Below are 24,463 nucleotides of genomic sequence, written 5' to 3' on the forward strand. Positions count from 1 at the left end.
TGCCACAACTACATGATTGTGCAAATGTAGCACAAGTCAAGACTCCACAGATCTGCAGAGTCAGTCCGCATGTCTGCCGCCTGGCATGGCCCCGACCTGGGGATTGACGCATTCACGATGTTCACGGCCGCTGGGCGCATCGGTCCGAAGTGTGATATCACCTGATCGCCGGTGCAGCGTTGCCTCGACTGACCCAGGCCCGTCCGAGGAAACGACATAGATCTACGTCTCGTGCTCCGACCTTCCACCGTCGGTCCAGTGGACTAGCTAGCGGGCACGCGTGGTGTCCTGGTGTCAGACCAGAACAAAATAATTGCTGCATGCTGCTCACGTCCTCTTCCACTGCACTCTACAGTGACTGTTGTAACTTTGTGGTGCCGTTTGCTATGTTGGCTGGTTTGTGTTTGACCAAACCCCCTTTCTTTATCTCCCTCTGTGCGTGTTTGCACGGGGCTTATCTTGTTCGTCCGGTAACTACGGAGGGAGCAGGCCTAATCACGAGTTGATTTCGGAAGCCTTGAATTGCACGTCGCTCCCTCTTCTCCGAATTTTGGGTGCATGTAGACTCAAATTCCCCCAGTCACGCATGCAGTGACAGCATCGGGTGATCTGGTGAAGAAGGAGTCGTGCGCTCCCAGCGACTCCTGCCGACGAAGGAGAGCGTTGCGCCACTCCCAGCACGCTATGGCCGCCGCATCACTTAGCCGGAGCGACATGAGATAGCGACTTATAATCGTTAGCAACGGTCACTGTCTCATTGTTCGACGCAGAGCAGCCACGCGAGGTGTCTTCAGCGTAGTATTCGTGCGGGAATAGTTGAGTTGGTTTCGCTCCTACCTCTGTGTGATTGACCCGCAAGTCCGGGATCCTAACCGGCACCGACCAACATGGGGTAAGTACTCCTGTACTGAACTCTTTCCGTTCGGTGTCTTGTTGGTGAACACTCCTGCTCGTTTGAGGTTCCGAATCAAAATTAATCTGAGTAGCTCCTTACTCGTAGCGGAGCATTACCTGATGCTACCTGATGCTAGACACAGCAAAGTCCTATAATATTATACATTCATTGGTTTGACTTTGAGGGAAAGATGCAAATGGGAAAAGCCTGAAGAAAAAATTGACTGCCACCACCAGGACTCGAACCAGGGACCTTCGATACATGTACATGCAGATTGTTTTCACAGCAGGTGAGGGAGCTCTTATCAGGCCTTACAGTACCCGATATTACTATGTGGCCTGCGGCTGCTGTGTTCCAACTCGTGACATTCAAGACATTATTTTGTGATGCGGGTATCTTTTGAATGGGGCTCCTGCAGTTTCAAGTACTGCCTCCTCCTACTCCCCACCCCCTGGAACCCACATACCGTCAGCAACCACACACTACCTCCATGTCTTACAGGGGCGTCGGAAGGTATTTTAGTGTGGTATGGTCAGCCATCTGAACTACTATTTACTCGTGCGGGAGGAGTGGCTTAGCGGAAGATGAGTGTATTTTATCAATTCACGGGGTACCTGGGGCAGAAAGTGGTATGGTCTCTCAATACCGTAGTGACCCTAGCGTGTCCGACGCTCCTGCCTTATTCTAAATCTAAACTGTTACTTGTTTGCGCTACTTCTAACATGTGTTGAACAGGTCTAAGGAACTGCAGGTGTTCACGACAAAGGCGCACATCTTTTCTCTGGACAAACGCACCAAGAAGGACTGGAAACCATTGTCGGCCAATCAAGCTGTTCCGCTCATTATTTATCACAATGAGGAGACGGGTGTTTTCAGACTCATCTCTTTCACCGGTGACCAGGTACTGGCTAGTATGTGCAGAGAGAGAGAGAGAGAGAGAGAGAGAGAGAGAGAGAGAGAGAGAGAGAGAGAGAGAGAGAGAGAGAGAGAGAGAGAGAGAGAGAGAGAGAGAGAGAGAGAGAGAGAGAGAGAGAGAGAGAGAGAGAGAGAGAGAGAGAGAGAGAGAGAGAGAGAGAGAGAGAGAGAGAGAGAGAGAGAGAGAGAGAGAGAGAGAGAGAGAGAGAGAGAGAGAGAGAGAGAGAGAGAGAGAGTGTGTGTGTGTGTGTGTGTGTGTGTGTGTGTGTATGTGTGTGTTTGTGTATGTGCACATGTGTGCGTACATGTGCATCTGTGTGTGTTTGTGTGTGTGTGTGTGTGTGTGTGTGTGTATGTGCATGCGTGTATATGAGTGTGTGTGTCGGTGCGGGTGTGTTGTCCATGAATGCGTGTGTGTGTGTGTGTGTGTGCGTGTGTGTGTGTGTGGTCGCTGCGGCCAATACCTGCTTAGCCGAGGCGGTCTGGTCCGTCACAAGTGGGTGACTGAGTCTCCGTCCACAGTGGAACCGTGTTGTGGTACACTCTGCGCATCCTGCAGCCGCTGCTTTCGTTCCGGGTCCGGGGCAGAAATACCCACCGCTGCTCCATTACTACCCAACGGCACTGTGGTTGCAATTACCCATGCCATGGCCCTAGTCCAGGTAGATTCTTGGTTTTGTGCCCTGGGCGCCACAGGACGACACTCTCCAATTCTCTCCCCGTTGCTCCTCCAGGGCCCCATGTGACGCTTGTGGCAGTGGCTCAGCAGCAGTTGTAGATATGCATGCATGCACTGTCCATGCTTTGAGGCTGGTGTGATCACGTGCTGCCCCCGTGTAGTGCAAGCACACCTCTGCAGGGGGTTGGATTTTACTTTACACCAATGTACCTGTCTGCCTTCACTGCTCCTGGTGTTGGATTTCACTTTCCCCCACTGTACAGCTGTACAGGTCTGTCTTCATTGCCCCTGGGTTTGGATTTCACTATTCATCACTGCATCTATCTGCCTTCACTACACCTGGGGTTGGATTTCACTTTACACTATTGTACCTGTCTGCCTTCACTGCCCCTGGGGTTGGATTTCACTATTCATCACTTTGCCGGTCTGTCTTCACTGCTCCTGGCAGTCTGACAAGGCCTCAACAACCGCTGTACTTGTCTGTATTTGCCGCCCCTGGGGTTGGATTTCACTCGCTATCACGGTACATGTTTGTGTTTTAGACGGTTCTCATCAACTGCACTATGGATGCAAGCATGAAGTTTATACGACCGTCGTCCAAGTTCTGTCAGTTCCTAGACACGACAGCGCGTAAGACCTACGGCCTCGGATTCAGCAGCTCTGCAGAGCAGACCAAGGTGAGATTGACAACCCGGGGTAACGTGTGTGTACATGCGTGCGTGCGCATATGTGTGTATGTGTGTGTGTGTGTGTGTGTGTGTGTGTGTGTGTGTGTGTGTGTGTGTGTGTGTGTGTGTTTGTGCATGTGTGTGCGTGCATGTGTATGCAATCGGCAGAAAACTGCTGGCTGTTTCAATGCTGTCGGCCCTGATTGTTATTTTGAGAGATGCCCCAACACCACATCTCCTGGCACCTGGAACCAACACCATTGGAACTAGTACATTCTCACTACGGCCTTTTCAAGTTTATCTTAGGATGAACCTCTCACCTCCAATGTCAGGTCCGAGATTCCTCCTCCCTTGTTTGCACACATTCTCATCTTTGTCCTCTGTTTCCATTTGATGTGTCTTCGTGCTACTCATAGTTCAAGGAGCAGTTTGAATCGGTTGTCGAGACCCTGGCTGCACAAGGTCGGCAGGACAAGGAGAGTGAGCACAGCGATGGTGGTGGCGTGGCCGACACTTCGGAGAAGGCTGCTTTGGTGAACTCCTCCGGTCGTCCAGAGAGCCCAGCGTCATCACCTCCCGTGCACAGCAAGCAGAACTCCCACGACGCTATGGCTGCTCCAGTTCCGGCGTCGCACGACAGCAAGACGACCACCCCGGCCGGAACGGCACCCGTCTCACCCACCACAGAGGAGCAACCGCCGCTGGTCCTCGCCGCTGTTACAGCCATCCCGGATACCGGACCCACTACTGCCAAACAAGCCGTTCAGGATGGGTGTAAGTTTGGTTTTGTGTGTCTGCAAGAATGCCGTATTCATCTTCTTGGTGGGCTCCGTTGGAGAGTCCTGGATTAATTTATAGGGAAGAAGAATGACCAAGGAACTACAAGTTACGTTATACTGTCAACTAACACCACCATTGACTAAACAATCAGCTCATGCGATAACATTGCACAACAATGGCCGGCGGTACTGACGTTCTACAACTACCATCTACTTGGGTGTTCATTCGCGCACACGGTTGTCCCCTGGTGCCGCCTTCCAACACCCTTCCATGTGTATTCCTCTGTAGATCTGTCTGTCTGTCTGTCTGTTCCCAGATTCCCGGCTTGAGTGGTTTGTGCTTTGTGCTCTATGTGTGTGTGTGTGTGTGTGTGCGTGTGTGTGTGTGTGCGTGCGTGCGTGTGTGTGTGTGTGTGTGTGTATGTGTGTGTGTGGGGGGGGGGGGTGTGCGTGCGCGCGCATGTGTGTGTGCGTGTGTGTGCGTGCATGCGTGCGTGCATGTGCGTGTGTGTCCGAACATCTCCATGCTCGCTGCAGATGGCAACGAGACAGTTCCGGCAGTGACTATCGCATCGCCAGCACCGATCGAGAACGCACAGAGCTTCAACGGCAGCAGCGGCAATACTGACGTCCCTCCGAGCCCCACCAGGAAACACCACGACAACGCACCCCGTCGCGAACGTCCCGGCTCTGGGTCGGGCAGAAGGACCGGCGGCAATCTACTGACTAAGCTGTTGAGCGGCGGAGGTTCTGGTCGTGACGTCAGGGACGAAGGTAGCGAAGGAGAGACACTGCCCGCAGGGAGCACTCAATGTAAGGAATGTATAACATAGAATACACAAGAGAGATTGGAAGCTTTGTCACAACTCTGAGTTTCACGTATTACTACGATCATCAGGCAACTATCAGGCCACTTGGCTAACATAGAATACAAGAACTGTATGGAATGCAAAGAATTTACGGAGTGGCAAGGCTTAAAGTCAAATCATAAGATCGAAATTGTGAATGTTGAACATGATTTGTTAGTGTCAGCACGAGTAAAGGTATGTTTTTACTCTGTGCTGTTGCAATCTCCTGCTGCAAGGCAACAATTTCTTTCTACTTTGTCTGGAAACAAAAAAAACTTTTCAACAGCGATCTTCTTTCAATTCGTGTGAATTAAGCTCGAAGGGGTCGAGTGATAGTAAGACTCCAACGGCGCCTAGTTCTTTCCGTCAATAGTTTTCTTACTTTCCACACATGTATCCACTCATTATCTGTCCCTGTGCGTGTGTTGTTCATGCGTGTGTTGTTCCTGCGTGTGTTGTTTCTGCAGCAAAGCTGGAGTCGAGCGGTGACCACGGACCCCGTTCCGTTGTCTCACCCACGGAGATCAACGTCAAAGCAGGAGCACTGTATAGAAGAGTACGTACAAGTACATGTATCCTTTTTTCTTTTAATCTCTTCTTTTTCAGAGGATCAGTCGGGAAGTGAGCTGCCTGAAAAGAGGAAAAAACGCCAGACCCACCAGGACCTTTTTGCAGGTTTTCTCTTTTCAGGCAGTTCACTTCCCCGACTGATCCTTTGAATTGGAAGTTCTCCCAATCCTTTAAAAATTAATCACTTTTCTTTTTCCCTATTATTAATTTTGTGTGCCTGAAGTCGATCTCATGTAATAAGGGGCAACACTGCCTGTTTTGTGTGCCTGAAGTCGATCTCATGTAATAAGGGGCAACACTGCCTGTTTGTTTGTCAACATTAAACAAACCAATCCAAATCCAATCCAGTCCATTTCTCCACAGAGCGACAAAGAACAAGGCTAGCTTGCAGTTCTACTCTGAGTTTCATGCTTACCCAATCACCAGCCAACACTTTGCAGGAGCATGAAACTACGATTAGAAGCAAACTATCCCCTTTCCCTTTGTTGTCAGGGGCGTTGGAACCGGTGCGGAAGGTACGGCCAAAGCCGTACCAATAATTTTATCTTTCAATTTTGAAGCAATAAGATATCTGCTATTTGGGTCCAATTTTCCAAACAAATCCCGGGAAAAACCCCAGTACCCCAGTACCCCCTCCCCCCCCCCCCCCCTCGCACCTCTTCATGGCCGCACCAATGTTGAATACCTTCTGACGCCCCAGGTCGTTCTGCGTGATATCTTTGCCCCTGTGGTAGTGAGCACCCTTTGCACACACTGGCTGCATCCTACATACTGTAAATCAACTAATTTTCGCTGGCGATTTAATTTCGTTGACTCTGAAGTTTCCCCGCTTGGTACCAACCGGCCAAAGTAAATCGCAGGCCCAAGTTTGTCATGGACGCCAGTGATGCATAATTTCTGCATGTGAGAGCAACAACTCCTGATCGGTTTCTTTTTTGAAAACGCCAATAGGCCAATGAGTTTAATGACAGCGAAAGGTTTCATTTCGAGATTCTCACTGGCCAAAATTTGCTGATTCACAGTACTCCATTGTATCTATCTCTCCTGCACTCTGCGGCTCGAATTCCAAACAAAAGATCTCATCGAGTTGTAGACCAAGCTGCAAGACTGATAAAACTGGGCTTACAGTGCTGCATGCCCCCCAGCACACATACACACAGTTCCACACCTGTTGTGCATAATCAAGATGACTCCTTGCTGAGTTATTGGCAGGTCAGTTTCCATAGTGTAGCGGTTATCACGTTCGCCTAACACGCGAAAGGTCCCCGGTTCGATCCCGGGTGGAAACATCCATTTTTTTCTTCTCTTTTTACTGACGCATCCCATGTAAATTTTACCATTTACATTTTGTAGATACACTGATTTGTGCTCCGAATTCCGAAAGCATTTCAGCCTATCCTCCCCCCCCCCCCCCATGAGTAAAGTTGTACATGAGATGGCTGGCCGTACCACCCTAGAATACCTTCCCACGCTTCTGCTGAGCAACAAAATTTTAATACCGTGCAAGGAAACTGTACAGTGCATGCAAAGCACATGCATATATGGCACCACACGCATGACATCATCTTTTCGACAGCCGTCTGTGTCGTCCGATCGAACTTTGATATTTCGTTTTCCTTGACGCTCGCCGCTGTTCTGCCTGCCCGTTGTGTGTTTAGGAGAACAATGCTCGCGATGACAGCCCGCAGCGCACCACGCAGCGCCGTCCGTCCATATCCGGCCCTTCTGCACCGGATGCGTCCGACCAGCTTGCTCAGCTCAAGAAGGAGAATGATCAGCTGAAGATCGCCTTGGCAACCAGGTGAGCATACAATAGCGATAGCACCATCCGTTTGATCCTTTTCGCCAAATGTTTTTTAGGGGTTATCGGGCAGAGCAAACTAGTATCGAAAGCCGATATGCGGAGGTACGGAAGTTCGCACTTGCCCCGTGCACGAAACATCTTGTGCACGCATACTAACAGGCTGTGCTGTTTTGTCTTTCACATTCCCCGCTGCCAATTCTCTTTGCCGTCCAGCTCATCGCGTGCTAACCAGTGGGAGACAGAGCTGCAGAAACTGAAACACAACAATGTACGGTTGCTGACTACGCTGCAGGAGAGCCAGAGCAACGTTGATGAGTGGAAGAAACAGCTGACACTCTACAAGGATGACAACGCTAGCATGAAGCATAGGGTTAGTGTAGTGAACACTGCTCACGTGTCTGGCGGGTGTGTGTGTGTGTGTGCGTGTGTGCGTGTGTGTGCGTGCGTGTGTGTGTGTGTGTGGGGGGGGGGGTTGAGAGAGAGACACACACACACGCAGGCACTAATGCCATCGCACGCTTTCCAACTGGTCCAGTATTGCCCATGGCACGGTTTTCGGTAAACCTGCTTACTCACAATTCATGCGTGATGAGGTCATTTCCAATCAGCAAGGCCACATTTTCAGCACTAACTAATGGACATGAAGTGAATTCTGATTGCAACCAATCTTACATGTTGTGTGAGATAGTAGGGAAGCTCTGCCCTTGAGCACTCTGTGCACAGAAAGGACTTAGAGGACCTGCTTTATTGTGTATTACCAGGGGCGTGGGAAGGTATTTTAGTGTGGTGCGGTCAGCCATCTGAACTACATGGATAATTTACTCGTGGGGGAGTGGTTGCTGAGCCGAAAATTTTGGAATTTTCAAACCCAGATCAGTGTATTTTGTAGGGGTGAAACGGTTACCCATTAAGGTTACAAACGGCTACGTGGCTTAACGGGCGGGTTATCGGGTACCCTTTAGCAGCCAATAGTAACAGTTGCTATACAATAACCTTCCACATTTCGTGCGAGGAGGACATGCGAAGTCATGCAATTGACAGCAAGTACACTACAACGCGACAAGCGCAGCATGCCCACTTACTGCGCTACATGCAAAACAGTCCAAATTGTCATATGTAGCAGGATCAAACCAGCAACAGCACATTCAATCTGTACATCGAACTGTACGACTGTATAAGCCATCTAATTATAACGTACCATACCATCGTACACGACTAACGGGTACTCGTTTGCTAACGGATCAGCAGGTAAACGGACGGGTACCCGGGTACCCGGATCACCCCTTTCACCCCTAGTATTTTATTGATTCGCAGGGTACCTGGGGCAAAAAGTGGTACGGTCAATACCGTAGTGACCGTAGCGTGTGCGACGCCCCTGATTTTCAGATGCAAGCAAGTCACGGTTGCAGTACTCTATTGTGTTTACGTGCCTGTTCTGTCAAACTAGATTTGCCCAGATTGCAAAGACGGTTTCTTCATACTCGAAACACATAAATTTGCGGGAGGACTCCCATCTGACCACCGCTCTCAACCACCCTCATCTCCTCATAGGCAACACATTCCATGCACAATGGCTGAATGGGTTCACCTTGTCTTGTTGGCATTGGTTTTGAGAAAGTGCCGCCATTTTGTCGAACGTTACCTGCGATCAAGTGACTGCCCTACAGCAGACGGGTGTTGCCTACACAGAACCGGCGGAAGCAGTATTTGATTGGTGTGGCCATACCATAGCCTTTCATACTTCTAAGTAGGGGTGAAAGTTGGCACTGAGATCCCGAATTGGAGTACTCTGATTTTCTCGGATCCAAGATTCGAGATTCTTCGTCTCCTAAAATTGCACACCAAGGGCTTTAATTTTATTTTAACTTTGCGTACGATATGGTGGGCACACTCAGCAGGCGTTGGTAGCCAAACAGTTGGTTTGGCCCATGGCCTGATCAGCAGTACTAGTTGTGCCGGGTCTGCTACCAACTCATTTCAAGAGGAACTTTGTACAATGTTCCACTGTGTGTTCTATTGTGATCATGTGACTAGTTGAAGGAAAGGGAACTGGCGACCCATCTGGTGACGCAGCTGCAGCAAGAAGCCAACGAATGGGAGAAGACAAAGAGGCAACTCACAGAGGACCTTGCAGATACCAGAACCAGGCTGGACAAGAAGGAGCAGGTATGCAACTAATGATGTCCCCCCCCCCTCTCTCTCGTTTCTTCTCTCCCTCACACGCACACAAACACTCTTCCTTTCTCTCAGACGTGTATGTTTGTGGCCATAAGTGCACGCTCACACTCTTGTCGGTATGCACAAACCCGATTTTAGTGTATTTGAAGCTTACGCAAATCTGGACATTCCGTGCAGTGCGCCTGCCTTCCAAGGATACATCTATATGCACACCGGTGTGTCTATCATCCTTGCAGGAATGTGAAAGCTTGACCAACGACCTGGAGACCATGTCCATGCTAGCGCCCAAGCTACAAGCAGCCAATGACAGATGCAAGGTAATGCAGGGCCACGCGGAACCGGTCCAGTTGGGCGAGACATGACCGAACCTACTTTTTGCCCACCCATATTATGTTTCCTGCTGATGCGGCCATGTGTACACCCTCCATATCATACACAAACTGTATGAAAGTCATGTGTACACCCTCCATATCATACACAAACTGTATGAAAGTCATGTGTATACCCTCCATATCATACACAAAGTGTATGAAAGTCATGTGTACACCCTCCATATCATACACAAACTGTATGAAAGTCATGTGACTACCCTCCATAACATACACAAACTGTATGAAAGTCATGTGTATACCCTCCATATCATACACAAACTGTATGAAAGTCATGTGTATACCCTCCATATCATACACAAACTGTATGAAAGTCATGTGACTACCCTAGTCCATATCATACACAAACTGTATGAAAGTCATGTGACTACCCTCCATATCATACACAAACTGTATGAAAGTCATGTGTATACCCTCCATATCATACACAAACTGTATGAAAGTCATGTGACTACCCTAGTCCATATCATACACAAACTGTATGAAAGTCATGTGACTACCCTCCATATCATACACAAACTGTATGAAAGTCATGTGTATACCCTCCATATCATACACAAACTGTATGGAAGTCATGTGTACACCCTCCATATCATACACAAACTGTATGAAAGACTAGGGTATGGCCGGACAAATCAAAAACTGCTTCCGCCAGTCCTGTAGTGTCTTCTTGCTAATGTGTTTCTCTTCCAGTCGACAAGCCCCGGCCACGGGGTGCTTTGCAAACTGCAGTGGAGACCTCTGTGCTCTGTGCTAGCCTGTTGAAGCACAAGTCTGCCAGTCTGCAATCCACCATGCTTTGAAAACTGCAGCGGAACCCGATGTGGAGTGCAAACCAGAGAGCATTCAAAATGGCTCTTGGGACGTTGCATGTCTGCACTTTGTACACCTAGTACCTACCCACAGCAGACTCAGGGTCGTCAAACACGGTACAGTCACTATGGTATTGACCGTACCACGTTTTTGTCCCAGGCACCCCGTGAATCAATATACCGTATTTTCTCTAATAAGAGCCCGGGGTTCTTATTTTTTCAGTGACAGCTCTACCCGTGGTACTATTAGAGACTGGGCTATTATTTTGTCAATTGTCAACTATCAAGCCAACTCCAGTCTATACAGGCATAAACTGACCATATCAAGACTGATTTTTCAACCCTAAACTCAGGAATATTGTCAAAACAGATGTTTCACAATAGCATTGGCGCCAGGAAGGAAGCAGTAGACCGAAAACCTCCTTACAAATATGTTCTTGGCATGTTGAAATGCTGTTTTATATGCAGTCAATATACTTGTTGCAGACTCCAATTGTGACCCGCGCTACTATTAGAGACTGTGCTCTTATTATTTCAAACCACCCTCACCCCGGGTCATTATTGGAGACTGGGCTATTATTGGAGACCTGGGCTTTAATTAGAGAAAATACGGTACTACACTGATCTGGGCTCAACGTTCTCAACATGTTCGCCTCAGCAACCCCCCATCCAGTAAATTGTACTTCAGATGGCTGACCGTACCACACGAAAATACTTTCCGACGCCCCTGGCAGTTCACACTGTTTGGCAACATAATTGGCTGAATTACCTGGCTTTCAGACTGAATTACCTGGCTTTCAGACTGAATTACCTGGCTTTCAGACTGAATTACCTGAATTACCTGGCTTTCAGACTGAATTACCTGAATTACCTGGCTTTCAGACTGAATTACCTGAATTACCTGGCTTTCAGACTGAATTACCTGGCCGGGGTTTCAGACTTGCGTTCAAAAAATCACGGTTCGAGTGAGACACAGCTGGAGGCCGAGTTCCCGCAACCGTAGGAATGCCATCACCCCCAAGGATCAAGGTGCATGCCGTCAACCAGGGGTCTATTCCCGCTGCTGGCATTTCATGTTACGAGGGGAATACGCAGTCGTTTTTGACCTGTAGATGATCATTGCACCAGAGAGCTCATCCTCGTGTGGTGGAGTTTGAACTAAATCAGTGATTTCAAGTTTGCAGGTTTAGCCTTTCTTGCTCTCAAATTTCTCCTCCCCTTCCATTGTATGTCCGTCCATCCACTTGTCTACCAGCTCAATAAGTAATTGTTGTCCATTTTTTGCATCTATCCGTCCCTGAACTATGATTTTCCTTGCTCGGCATCCGCTAATCTGTGCACCAAGCTGCAAATGTGGCACTTGTCGGTGTGGATTCGTTCCTGACGAGTGTGGCCACGTGTCCATGTGTGTGTGTGTGTGTGTGTGTGTGTGTGTGTGTGTGTGTGTGTGTGTGTGTGTGTGTGTGTGTGTGTGTGTGTGTGTGTGTGTGCGTGTGTGTGTGTGTGTGTGTGTGTGTGCACATGCGCATGTGTATGTGTATGCACATGTGTGCATATGCGCATTTGTTCATTTTGCCCTGTACACAGGAGCTGGGCAGTGCCAAAGCAGAGCTGACCGAGAAGCTGGCTGAAGTGCAAGACCAGCTTCGGCTAGCTCGCACGGCCAGCGCTATACGACTGGAACGCCTCACGGAGCAGCACAGGTTACTCGGCGGGACACTGCTGGAGATGAATCAACTGCACTCCCAGATGGAGCAGGACCTGCAGTAGAGCCAGCGCCAACACCCGCTCCAGCTAGCACAGCGTGCTCTCTTGCTGTGGCCACCCGGTGCTAGGTAACTTATGGACACTGGTGAGTCATGAATGACATCGTCATCACAGTGGAGGCACTCATTATTCAGTGTGTTCTATCAGCCATGACATCATCCATCCCCCATGATGACCACCCTGTGCTAACTAACTACTTATGGACACTGGTGAATCATGAATGACATCGCCATCACAGTGGAGTCACTCATTATTCAGTGTGTTCTGACAGCCATGACATCATCCACGATGTCATGGCTGCAGTCAATATTAACAGTGGCAAAGCAGGATCGCCAATGATGTCATTGGCTGGCTGCCTAGCATGTTTATGCATGTGCTGTGCTGTGAACCTGTACATGTAAGTCGTTACAGTGGTTGCAGCACCTTGATTCTTGATAACACTAATACCCTTGTCATATTGGACAAGATCAGAAAACACTACATCACTGTGGCATAGGATTATGTCATGATGATGTAATATCACTACCAGCACGTGCATTTAAAAAAAGGATAGACTATGCCCTCTGCGTGTGCGATGCAGCCGATGCAACCGTGTGTGTGTGTGTGTTCACTTCAAATAGCTGTGCAGTGTAGACCAAGCTGAATACTGTAAAAGCCATATATACTACGAAGTGCTAACTCTAACGAGTTACCGAGGAGAAATCTGTCGTTAAAATAGAAATCGTATACAGAAATCGATACTGCACTGTCCTATTGAGCGTTGAGAATGAGTGAGAATCCGTCAGGCGAAATAGCACGTCATCGTACATTTGAGACCAGCGGGAAGAAGATGACGACGTCCACTTATTTAGTATCTGTGCACACGAATGTGCTGTGTGTGTGTGTGTGTGTGATTTTGTGTGTCAGCTATGGCACGAGGAAAACATGGATGCAGTGAATGGGATTTTCGGTCTTTGACCACTTGCTGGTGAGCTGATCTACTCACCTCCCACCGCTTTAGGAGCTGCATCTGCGCCTTGATCCTTGAAGGGTGGTGGCGTTCCTACGGATGCGGAAAACCCGGCTTCCAGCCGAGTCTCACGCGAACCGTGAAATTTAAAGGGGAAGGCATATGATAAAGAACCTTAAAGGGGAAGTATACCCTAAAATCAAATTTTCACCAGTTGTAGTCTTCGGGGTGCTGAGTCGAATGGTCTTGGTCCGAGGAAGCTGAGACACTCCCTTCCTACTTGAATCCCAATCGAACTCGCGCACTTCCACCGAAACTGGGTGACTGCGCCCTACGAGATGGGGATTTGTATGCAAAATGTCACTAAAAGCGCCATTTCGTTCTTATAAAAGCACGGATGACCGCGATTGGCCCATATGTTGTAGTCTTTTGGACGCTGAGTCGACTGGTTTTGGTCCGAAAAGGCTGCGATGCAGCGTTCCGCCTTTATTCCCAATCGAACATGGTTGAACAAGCGGTCACGTGCTCCTGCGTACGCCAGTCACCTGGTCACGTGCCTGCAGGGTACAACTTACTAGCCTGTTTGACCTTTTTTGGGTGCAGTCCTGTCACTCGAGTTGAACTCGAGTTGAACCTTGGTGTGAAAGTTGTCACCTGCTGGCGTGGTGACCAGGTGATTTGGGCACCCAGGAGCACGTGACCACTTGTTCAACCATGTTCGATTGGGAATAAAGGAGGAACGCTGCATCGCAGCCTTTTCGGACCAAAACCAGTCGACTCAGCGTCCAAAAGACTACAACATAAGGGCCAATCGCGGTCATCCGTGCTTTTATAAGAACGAAATGGCGCTTTTAGTGACATTTTGCATACAAATCCCCATCTAGTAGGGCGCAGTCACCCAGTTTCGGTGGAAGTGCGCGAGTTCGATTGGGATTCAAGTAGGAAGGGAGCGTCTCAGCTTCCTCGGACCAAGACCATTCGACTCAGCACCCCGAAGACTACAACTGGTGAAATTTTAATTTTTGCCTTAACTTCCCCTTTAATTATGACATCAAACCCTGTGGTTCCATGCCTAGCATGTAGGTCAGAACCATCCTGCAAAGTTTGAATGATGTAGGTTGAGCGATCGCTCGGCCAACCATACATTTTGAAATTCTCTTCGTAGTATACCTTCCACCATTGAAATTTCGAATTTCTTGCTGAGAGGGGTAGCTTGCAACCTCGATATGGCGTTTTCCAGGCATGCTGTGAAGCAAAACCCTGTTGAAGTAGTGGCAGGGATCTGCCCTGCAACTGCTACAACAAAAAATGATTCGATCTGAGAAAGCGTGAGACCGCGAATCTGGGTTGAATATTGAGTATTTCAAGTCTTTTCACGACAAAGATGGAGTTCTTTTTGGAGATGGACGTCGCGGCAAAGGACATGGTTTCCGACTTCTGGCGTCTGGTGAAGCCAGGGATCATTTGTCCTGTCAGATCGGCAGCCTAACTGTCGGTAAGCTAGTGTTTGGATCCCGTTCTGCTCGATGTGGTAGATCACAAACAATTAATTTGATATCGCACAAATTGATCTCTGCATCGTGCGTACGGTATTTTATGTTCAGAAAATCGCAAAGTGTATCTGTGTGGCCGTCCATGCCACGAGACACTCCAATCAGGCTCCTATGTCCTCTGCCTTCTTGATTGAATGTCCACTTCGTTTGAACAACGAACACAACAATCAAGGACGGCTTTGCAATGAAAAATACAGCTATACTGGAGCTGAAAAAAAGAAGAAAAAACGTGCTCAGGATGAGACTCGAGTACACGCGTACTCTCCCAGCAGGCTCTGTGGATGTCGCTCATAGATGCATGATTTCGCGTGACGGTTAATACCTTCGGTACACGTAAACTAGTCAATTTTGGGAAATCGTTATATATGCGCCTCGTTAGAATAATGGCTTTTACAGTAGTAGCGCTCAATCCTTCAGCCTTGCAGGCTGCTAAATGGTGCAATCCAAGCGCAAGTTGCTATGGCCTTTGCTCTAGCATTGCTATCATTGCCTCCGGCGATGGGCGTCAGACGGTCAAAGGTGTGTGTGTGTGTGTGTGTGTGTGTGTGTGTGTGTGTGTGTGTGTGTGTGTGTGTGTGTGTGTGCATCTGTGTGTGCGTATGTGTTGACTTCAAATACCTGTGAGGTGTAGACCAGGCTGTATGGTGGTGGTCAATACTTCCGAGTCTTTCAAGCTGTTGAATGGTGCAATCCCAGCACAAGTTGCTGTGGCATTGCCATCAATGGCATCGTCGCCTCCCGCGATGGGCGTCAAATGAGTAAAATATCAAAAGGTGTGTGTGTGTGTGCGCGCGTGGCCTGTTATCGCTGGTGGTCTTTGCTAGTCAAATCACTGAGCCACGCATACAGTACTGTCGGTCGGCGTGCGTCCTTTGCCTAGACCGTTCTTATTCTCATGTATTGCAGTCTATGCACAGTGTATACAATTGGCATGCTGTGCTTGGTGAAATCCTAGCCCGGTCGGTCTTTGGCGCCCGACAATACTGTATGGTGAAGACAAACATGTGGCTGACCACTGCCAGCCAGCAGGCATCTGCACACACTGCGCGACCACGTTCGGCACAGCGGCCCACACAGACGTGCTATCCCATGTGCATTTTTGGCCGAATCTGTGTTTGGAGCCAAATTCGGTTTCAATTGGGTTAGAATAAGGCCAGAGACGGTTTAGATTGGTCTGAGTGAACCCCAGGCTGGCTGTAGGCCTCCCCGCCTTTGTGTCCGAGTCTGATGATTTCAAAACTCATTGACCACAGCCATGTGCATGTATGCATGGTGGGTTTAGTCTTTCATAAGTGTACTGCGGGCATCATTGATACTTGATCAAAAGATTCTAACACTCTGAAATACAATCTACTTGCACTGCTACGCTGGAGCGTTACGGCTGACCTGTCACCCTTATTTTCAACATGCCGTCATGCACTCATCACGATGGCAACGTGTAAAAAGATAAAATAAATAAAACAAGGCCACCTAGAATTAATTTGTTGTTTCGGGTCACTTCACTCATCCGTACCATGTACCAGGGTAGGTCGGTCAGGTTTATTTTTTATTTTATTTTATTTGGTTACTGCCATGCGCCATGTACATGTACATGTGCATTAGGGGTGAAACGATTAAGGGATATTCCTTAACGGTTAATCCAAAACTTATCGATTACTTATCGATTATTATCGATTAAGCACCACTGACGACAAAACTCACCATTTTGCATAAACTACAATCAATTTTGGAACTTCAAAGAGAACAAAAATAATGGAAACATCGACCGTCGCACAGGCACAAACTGATTCTGAAGGCTATTTGTCCTGAACAGTGAGTTCCGTGAAGCAACCGGAACGAAAGTTCGCGGGTACGAATCAGTGCACGGTGCAGAGAAAAGAGCCGCGTGTCACACAATAGATCTAGAGTACATCAGGTAGATCTACCGGGTACACGTGTAGTGTGTATCCAGAGCATGAGCAACTCGCTGTGCGTGCTGCACGCGTTGATTGACACCTCCGTGCACGTGCGCATCGACTCGTACTCTGGTACATGTGCTGCGCGCAGTAAAATCATGTAGACACACTGCACCTGCCGGATATTTCGTCGTACCGTATATTATGTCGTACGAAATGCTGTAGCGATTAGAAAAATCGTAATCGACTAGATTTTTTCGACTAATTTATCGACTAAACCACATAATCCTTTCACCCCTAATGTGCATACATAATATCGAATAGCTTTTGTCCATCAAGCCAGTCGATCAAATCTAGACGATCCAGCGCCTTCAGATCTAGGTCCCCAGCTATCACTAGCTCCAAGACCAGATCTTGACCTCGTTAGCAAACGAGTCTGACGAGTAGCTCTCACCAATACTTCTGTCAATGAGCGACGCGGTGGCGGAGCTGATGTTGTTTCAGGACCGATCGTAGACCTGCCTCTGGACATAAGCTTATCCCAGAAGCGGCGGAGCGTCAATAGAGCACCACCTGCAGCAGCATCATCATGAGCAAACCAGACCTGTATGGCCTTTGCTAGAGCATCATCGGATACCTCATCGCACGCGCTGATTAAAGGAACCACACTTTGCACATACATCGCCATGGACAATGGTCAGCCTTGAGTTATACCTTCCTCTGACGAGAGCTCCATTCCGCCTGTGACGAATAGTCTAGCTGGTGACCGGTAGATGTTACCGACAATTGTGGCAAGCGGGGGGCAGGTGAACTGAATGTTGTGGGGAGCTACAGCATGGTTAAGCCGGTTGAAGGCGTCGTCGGCATCGACGAGCAGCACAGCATCAGTGCCCGTGGAGGCAAAGACTTGGCGCAGGGCATGGATTGCCGCCTCGCACCCAGCAGAATGGCCTGCACAAACTTGCGAGGCACCGGCAGCTTGCGTGATGTCTTTACCGAAGACAGTCATGACGGACTTGCCAATAATCCGTCGCAAGACCTCACCGATTCCCACAGGCCGGACCCCAGGATCTGTGTCCAAAGGAATTACATGTAGCCGACTGTTGAGGAGAGGGTTGAGTCCTACCGGGTCAACAGGTGCCGTAGCCAGATGCCGTGAGACTTCTGCTACCGCATGGCAAAGCTCCGTTGATGCTGCCTTGAAAGACACTACAGTCCATTCATTGGAAACTGGCACCCTAACTTTTTGGTGTCTCCCACACATTGTTGTAGATATCGTGAAAGCAACAGTACATCCTACGTTGTGTGACCCATGCAATTACTCCTTGCGACATTTGAGGCCAGAAAAGTCCAAGAAACAAAAAAGAAAAGTCCAAGAACAGGGAAATAGAAATTCAGCCAGGTTTTACAAATTAGGACAGGTATGCCATGGGAAATGTATGGAGAAGTAGATCCCAAATCCAAATATTTGAGATTTAAAGTGGGTTTTTGATCCTCAGTTCGGCCCAAATCGGACTTTCAAAAGCCAGCGGGACTATTTCCGATGAATGGACACTAGCGTGCGCCTCCAGACGTAGGCATCACCCATAGAGGGGCACGCAGCTCCCTATGTGGCAAGCGCGGTTTCGCGCACCACTTCGCCTGGGAGGGTCTCAAAGAGAATGGGGGGGGGGGGGGGGGACTGTGGGCATCTCGCCTTGTATTAGCACGTCAGGGTCCACAGGCTGGGCGTTAGGGTGCTTGACTTTCAGAGCTTCGTGGACCTGCGGAGTTAGTTCCAGTACTCCTCCCTTTCCATGGTCAGTGCTGGGTGAGAGGGCAGCATGGATTTCTCCCTTGCTGGTCAGGACCGCAAAGCGAAGGTTCAGCTTATGGGTGGTCATATCCCACTGCAGGTGATGCTGTGAAAGTCGCGCCTGTACTGTCAGTGCTTCATCCAGCAGCTCCTCAATCTTCACAGCCTTCCACAGTGCAAGACGACGGGAGATGTTGGCCAACGTCGTTGGCGCTTGCCTTTGCATGTGGTTTCTGTAACAAGAGGCTCGGTACTACCATACATTCTTCTAAATTGACATCGTTGTGCTTCGTCACATTATCACCATGTACTGATTTGAGAAGTAATGGTGCGAATAGCTCATCAGATTTTCAACTGGCTTCGTCTCTGCGTGTGCTACTAGGTTTAACTCCGACTACATCTTATTTTATTTGTTATATACATTTCAAAAGGGAGGGATTATGGATATAGTGATAATTATAGTCAATTTGTCGTCATCTAGAGCGTGGAAAGGTTCTGTAGAAAATGATCTTATGTCTCAATTCACTTCAAGTGAGCAGGGAGGGTATTCCACATAAGGGATGCTCTGGCAGGAAAGAATTGCACCCTACCATGGATTTAAAGATGCAAATTGGCAAATTGTTTGTTGTAGTTCCACGAGTTGACGGAATAGGACTAGACGTTCATGATTTCTGCTCCAAAGAGTGCAGTATACGAAAAGGGAAAACTGCCAACTTTTACTTAAGAGGATGGTCAAATTATCCATTAAGCTGAAGCGCATGGCGACATGACATCCAAGCACGACAGCCACGCATACACTCAAGCAGGAGTCGTAAAATACCGTGTATTTTACGACTCCCTGCACTCGAGCCAGTATGTTTGATTGTACAGGCAATTGTGTAAGTTCAATCTCCACACTGTTGCATGGGCAGAGTTTCAAGTTATGTACTAGTTGTACCGGCAATGGGAAAATCTGCTGCTTGCCCTTCGCCTTTCATGTACAGTAGATATTGGTTATAACGTGCCCTTCTGATTTTTCACATTTTATCACTATAACCGGTATATCACTACAGGCGATTTTCAACTGCGCTCGTCATACATACACATTATACACGTGTGGGTACTCGATCGCGCTAATGTAGCGTACTGATACATGATGCATGCTGCTGCACCTTCCCCAGTCTAGAGTGAAGAACTTCTTGGCCCAAAAGCATCATCCAGGAAGCATCAGACCAGAATACACTATGAAAACACATATGTGGCTCCAAGTCGAGACATCAATGCCTCACACTCGTGTGTTGCTATCACTATAGACGATCATTTTTCTGCACAAAGAGGTGTTTTGAATGGTGATTCTGTATCCTTATAGCCGATTTATCCCTATATACGATATATTGGTTATAATGATAATTTGACTGGCCTTTTCTGGTTTTGCTTTTGATATTTTCATTTCGTATCAATATAGCCGGTTTATCACTATGTCCGATGACTTTATAACCGATATCCACTGTACATGTATTGAAGATTGTACAACATGTGCATGTGAATGGTAGCAACCATCAACTCTGGAGTATCGGCTGCACATACATGTACATGTAACTCAGGGAGATTTGCCGACCCACCAACACTGCAGTTCAAACCTCGAGTTGTGTGAGCCATGCACACTACCACGGTAACAGCAGTACACACTTGCCATAACAGTAGAATTTCCAGGCAGACAATGTTCTTGTTGCACAGGATATGATTTGTGATAGAAAAAGCATATGGATGCATGGTTGCTGCTTGGCAACACAACTTACTAAGCTCAGTATAGCAGTCCCAACATGCACAAGTGTCACAAAGCGGAGCGAGCAGGCTAGAAAGCGTGAGAATGTCGAAAACGCAAACTATCTGTTGAGAACAATGAAGAAAAGAGTGTTTCAAGCTTTTTTTCTTTTTCTTTTTTACAATGATGACAGCTCACAGGCAAAGACAAAACAAAATGCATATGGGAGCATACTGATGGCGAGGCTTGTTGCCCCAGGCGACCTGAGGTCTCGGCATCATGGGGACATAAACACACACACAAAAAAGGAAGAAAATAATGAACTTGAGAAGTAGCAGCCGTCTAAGGGGAAAACGGAACGTGAGAAGGAAGAAACGCCATGTGAAGAAATATTGTATAAAACGCCACAGATGCACCTCTATCCTTGGCAAGAAAATAAACTGGGAACAGGTCTTCTCGATGTTGACAGTAAAATTGTAGAACTAATGTTAATAATGAACATCTGGGCTGGGTACAAGTACATTGTGTTTACAGTCATTAGATGAACAAAGGAAGTAGGCGAATAGATGCGTTACCAAGCTCAGCCCGGAAATAAACTGGGAAGAGACTTTTGTCGATACTGATTGTGTCCGCTGCTCCAGTGCGCTCATGGAGAGCAGTTGCTGTGTGCGCCACTGTGTCTAGTGTTAGAGAAATTACGTCGTCCTCCAACCACGGCACGCCTAGTGCATTGCCAGCCGTTTGAAGAACATCTTCCTGACTCGATACCCATCCGGGGAACTGATTTCCATGTGGCCACATGTCGTTTTTCGCTACTGGAGTTTCTTGGCTAACAAAGCCAATGTAAGAGTCTCCTTCGCTGACCTGCACACGAAATGTTACCGGTGGCGGGATGCTGCAGACGGTGTGCCAGTCGTAGTCTCCCCTAGGAAAGCCTGCTGCTAGTGTAGCTTTACTAGATTGCCGAGACAAAATGATGCCTTTGGACTTCGCGTTAACGTCAAAGGTGTGACCAACAGAACTAATGAATGTGCGCAGACTAGCATCACTTGTTCTGTTTTCTCTCCATTTTGAAAACCACGTTAGAACCCTTGCATCGTTAGCCATTGGTGCAAACTGAAACACTAGCTTATAATTGTCTGGATCGACATGTTGAGGAACGTGTGATGTCCCCTGGCTTTGCTCCTCAACCGCAGTGTCCGGCTTATCACTGCTCTTCAGGCTCAGGCTAGTCGCACAGTCATGATGTGGCAAAACGTGCAAGGCAGCGGTGTCACTTACATGTTTTGTCAGAAACAATAAGTTGTTGCGCTTTCGAAGCTCTTCCTGGGTGTTATTCCTGATGCCCTCCAGTTTCTTGAGAACATTCCACCGTGCCTGGTCTAACTCGCACCGTTTCTCCTTGCCTCTCTCCTCGATGATTTTTACAGCCATAGCTACATCAGCAGCGATCTCAGCGGATTTCGCTTCAACTTCTGCATTGATTGCCTTAATCCGAGCTTCCACAGCAGCAACAACATTCTGCAAGTTGGGGATTTCCCTAAGATGATGTCGCTCCTGAAACTCCCTTAGCTCTTTGGCAGCAACACTGACCTCCAACACATCGTGACTGCTGTGTGCAGTGTGTTGTTTGCTGGTGTGGCATCTATCACACATCAACACATTGCATGACTTACAGTAGGATCGCAAGTGTTGATTGTGCAGCGGACAGGGGTCGATGTCCCCAGAAAGCTCCATTTTTCTCTTGGACGCGGGAACATCAGCCATACTGTGATTTGCACGCTTTCTACTTCGGACATGAAGCACTGCGTGCTGGCGACACAGTGAAAGATCACACGTCAAACAACGCGTGTTGGCCGGCTCATCAAAACCAGCACAATCTGAATCCTGGCATAGCTGTGTAGACCGATCGTGATCGCTTGGTTGCAAGTCACAAGGTTCAGACTCATCTCCATCATCATGGTTGTCGTCATGAGCGGTTGAGCGCGGAGTTGGCCAGTTAGGGAGGTAGGCTGTGAGTTTGCGACCTGGACCAGGGTCTGGTGTAACTATTTGACATCGAGCACAGCGAATAGTGTTGTCGTAGCGCAGAAACTGCTCTGCACAGGATTTGCACGATACGTGAAGACACTTGAGTATTTTCAACTGACTAGCTGCTGCACCGGACTCGCCATTAGACTGGCAGAACACACAGTTCTCTCGACATTCTAGCGCAGAGGCCGAGCTTGCAGACTCTGAACTTTCCATTCTCGAAAAAGATCTAGAACTCTTTTCTTTGTCTCATTCGAAAATATGTGTACGGCACATGTATAACAAAATTAAAAAATGTTTTCTAGCAATCCTATGAGCGTTAGGCTTTTTTTCTTTTTTTTGTCTGTCATGTTCTGTACTACTCAGTGCGAATCGTACCAGCTACGGCCTAGCTAAGCCATACGAATACGATAGGCTACATGTACATGTACCTAGTCCTAGGGCCTAGCCAAGAACTAACTAAGACTGAGTAACTAATATTTTTAATATTAAAAATATTACTTGAGCACCTGTAGTGTACATAAAGGGCGCATATCGACTGGGTTGTTGTCAACTACTAGAACTAGGGTAGATCTACCCTGTAAGAAGGCCTTAGGCCTGTGGGGATTGCCCTATCAAAAATTTGATATTATACTAATAATAATATTACGGAGGATTAGCAAGACGAAATTCGCGTTCGCGTTCGCAAACATTTTTCAGATGGCGAACTAGATTGCGAACTTTCGCATTTTTCGTTCGGAAAAGTAGTCGGAACACGAATCGTGGATTCGTGTCAGGGCAGTCATAAATTTACCACGCTGTACTGCCTACGTCGTGTCAACATCATGCATGTGCGAATTCTGTTTGCTAATCCTTCTCATAACGCGAATTCCGTCACTGAGTTCGACTTTCTTTGGAGAGCGAACGCGAACGCGAATTTCGTCTTGCTATTACATCCTCCGTAATAACTAACTAATACTAGTACTAGATATGGCATGTTCTCCATTTCTTTCCTTGGCGCTGATAGGTGGAATTCTCTGCCTGTCTCGTGTCGTCAGGTTGAGCATCTATCCGTTTTTGTTTCGCTCTGTAAAGAGCACTTAGGGTTCCCTGTAACAAGACGGCAACGTCTGTAGGGCCTTCCCTATCAAAATAATAAATTCTACTACTACTAGTAGTACTTACTTGTCAACCGCTAGGCAGGTCGGCGAGGTCGATGCGTGCTGCTGTTGCCTGTTGGCAATGGTAGTCGACCACTAGTCCGCGCGTCATGTCAGTCCCCAGCACATGCTCAATTTCCATGGCAACAACCGTGACAACAAGGGAGTGCCAAAACCGTTCTTTTAGTTTTACGCTTGACAGTGGAAGCTAGTAGTACTCATGGTACTGGCGGAGAGCTTTCAAGATAGCGTAGTCCGTGAGCCAAATCTCAGAATCGGCTGTTTTAGCATCGACCGTTGCACCCAGAGAGGGACAAATCGTCCTTCGGCACACCGCTTCACGATGGTATCCTGAAGCGATTTCCACTTGTTGGACAGTTCGAAACTGATCCAGGGAGGTCACAGAAGACGCCAACCATCCAACTTTGCTCACTGACAGCAGCGGCCATTTTCGCCTTCTTCGCTTGATATTTTTGCGCTTGTTCACGGATTCTCATTTTTTGAAGCCATGAGCAGATACCACGAGTGCACATAACGCGGAAACCAGTGCACAAAACTAGATTCGAATTTTTTTGCCGCTGAGAATTATGAATCGGGATGCAAACTGCATGCAGCAAAGTCACTACTGTTTGTAGTTACAATCAGGGAGTCGTCAAATACCGGTATTTGACGACTCCCTGGTTACAATGCAATCGTTCAGAACTGACTTCCAAGAATGTCCTAAATATCTCTCGACATATTTGTTCACGACTTCCTAGGCCAATAGGCGTAGACTGTAGTGAGTAACCTTCTGGAGCAAATGACGACTGCCCCGAGCATGAACTTCTTTTCATCCTGTTCAAGGTCAAATATTACTCAGTTTGCGTTGAAGAATAACAATTACATTCGTGAATGGCCGAACTGAGAAAACCCTCATGATTTCTCTTGGATTTCGTATCCCAAGTTCCCCTACTTGGCTGGATAAATCGCCTCTTTACTTCATCATACTGGACTGGAACTTGTAGATAATAGCGAGCAATGAATTGGTGAGTGAAGTATATTTCAAAAGTAATA

General features: G+C 47.9%; 2 protein-coding genes and 1 non-coding gene across 3 annotated transcripts; 2 read left to right on the forward strand and 1 right to left on the reverse strand.

Annotated features, from left to right (window-relative positions):
- The first annotated feature begins 369 nt into the window (after nucleotides 1–369).
- Nucleotides 370–12,870, forward strand: LOC135819422 (homer protein homolog 2-like). The gene is made up of 11 exons (XM_065332633.1): nucleotides 370–892; nucleotides 1,631–1,796; nucleotides 3,032–3,166; nucleotides 3,574–3,931; nucleotides 4,474–4,749; nucleotides 5,252–5,340; nucleotides 7,013–7,155; nucleotides 7,372–7,528; nucleotides 9,193–9,324; nucleotides 9,573–9,653; nucleotides 12,125–12,870. Exons 1-11 carry the CDS (start codon nucleotides 888–890, stop codon nucleotides 12,305–12,307), a joined length of 1,725 nt encoding a protein of 574 aa, XP_065188705.1. The 5' UTR covers nucleotides 370–887; the 3' UTR covers nucleotides 12,308–12,870.
- On the forward strand, nucleotides 6,571–6,643 carry Trnav-aac (transfer RNA valine (anticodon AAC)). Its single transcript has one exon. It is a non-coding gene; the product is annotated as a tRNA-Val (tRNA).
- A 7,907-nt stretch (nucleotides 12,871–20,777) lies between the features above and the next one.
- Nucleotides 20,778–22,487, reverse strand: LOC135820056 (tripartite motif-containing protein 16-like). Its single transcript, XM_065333361.1, has one exon. The coding sequence runs from the start codon at nucleotides 22,485–22,487 to the stop codon at nucleotides 20,778–20,780; it is 1,710 nt and encodes a 569-aa protein (XP_065189433.1).
- Between the last annotated feature and the right edge of the window lie 1,976 nt (nucleotides 22,488–24,463).

The sequence above is a fragment of the Sycon ciliatum genome, chromosome 6 (assembly GCF_964019385.1).
Source record: "Sycon ciliatum chromosome 6, ocSycCili1.1, whole genome shotgun sequence".
Classification (NCBI taxonomy): domain Eukaryota; kingdom Metazoa; phylum Porifera; class Calcarea; order Leucosolenida; family Sycettidae; genus Sycon; species Sycon ciliatum.

Excerpts from the sequence above, each read along its gene's own strand:
- LOC135819422 (XM_065332633.1), top strand. Across the intron at positions 3,167-3,573 it reads GCTCTGCAGAGCAGACCAAG|TTCAAGGAGCAGTTTGAATC; the intron begins GTGAGATTGACA and ends TGCTACTCATAG. Across the intron at positions 7,156-7,371 it reads AAGATCGCCTTGGCAACCAG|CTCATCGCGTGCTAACCAGT; the intron begins GTGAGCATACAA and ends TTTGCCGTCCAG.
- LOC135820056 (XM_065333361.1), bottom strand. The coding sequence starts at position 22,487 with ATGGAAAGTTCAGAGTCTGCAAGCTCGGCCTCTGCGCTAGAATGTCGA.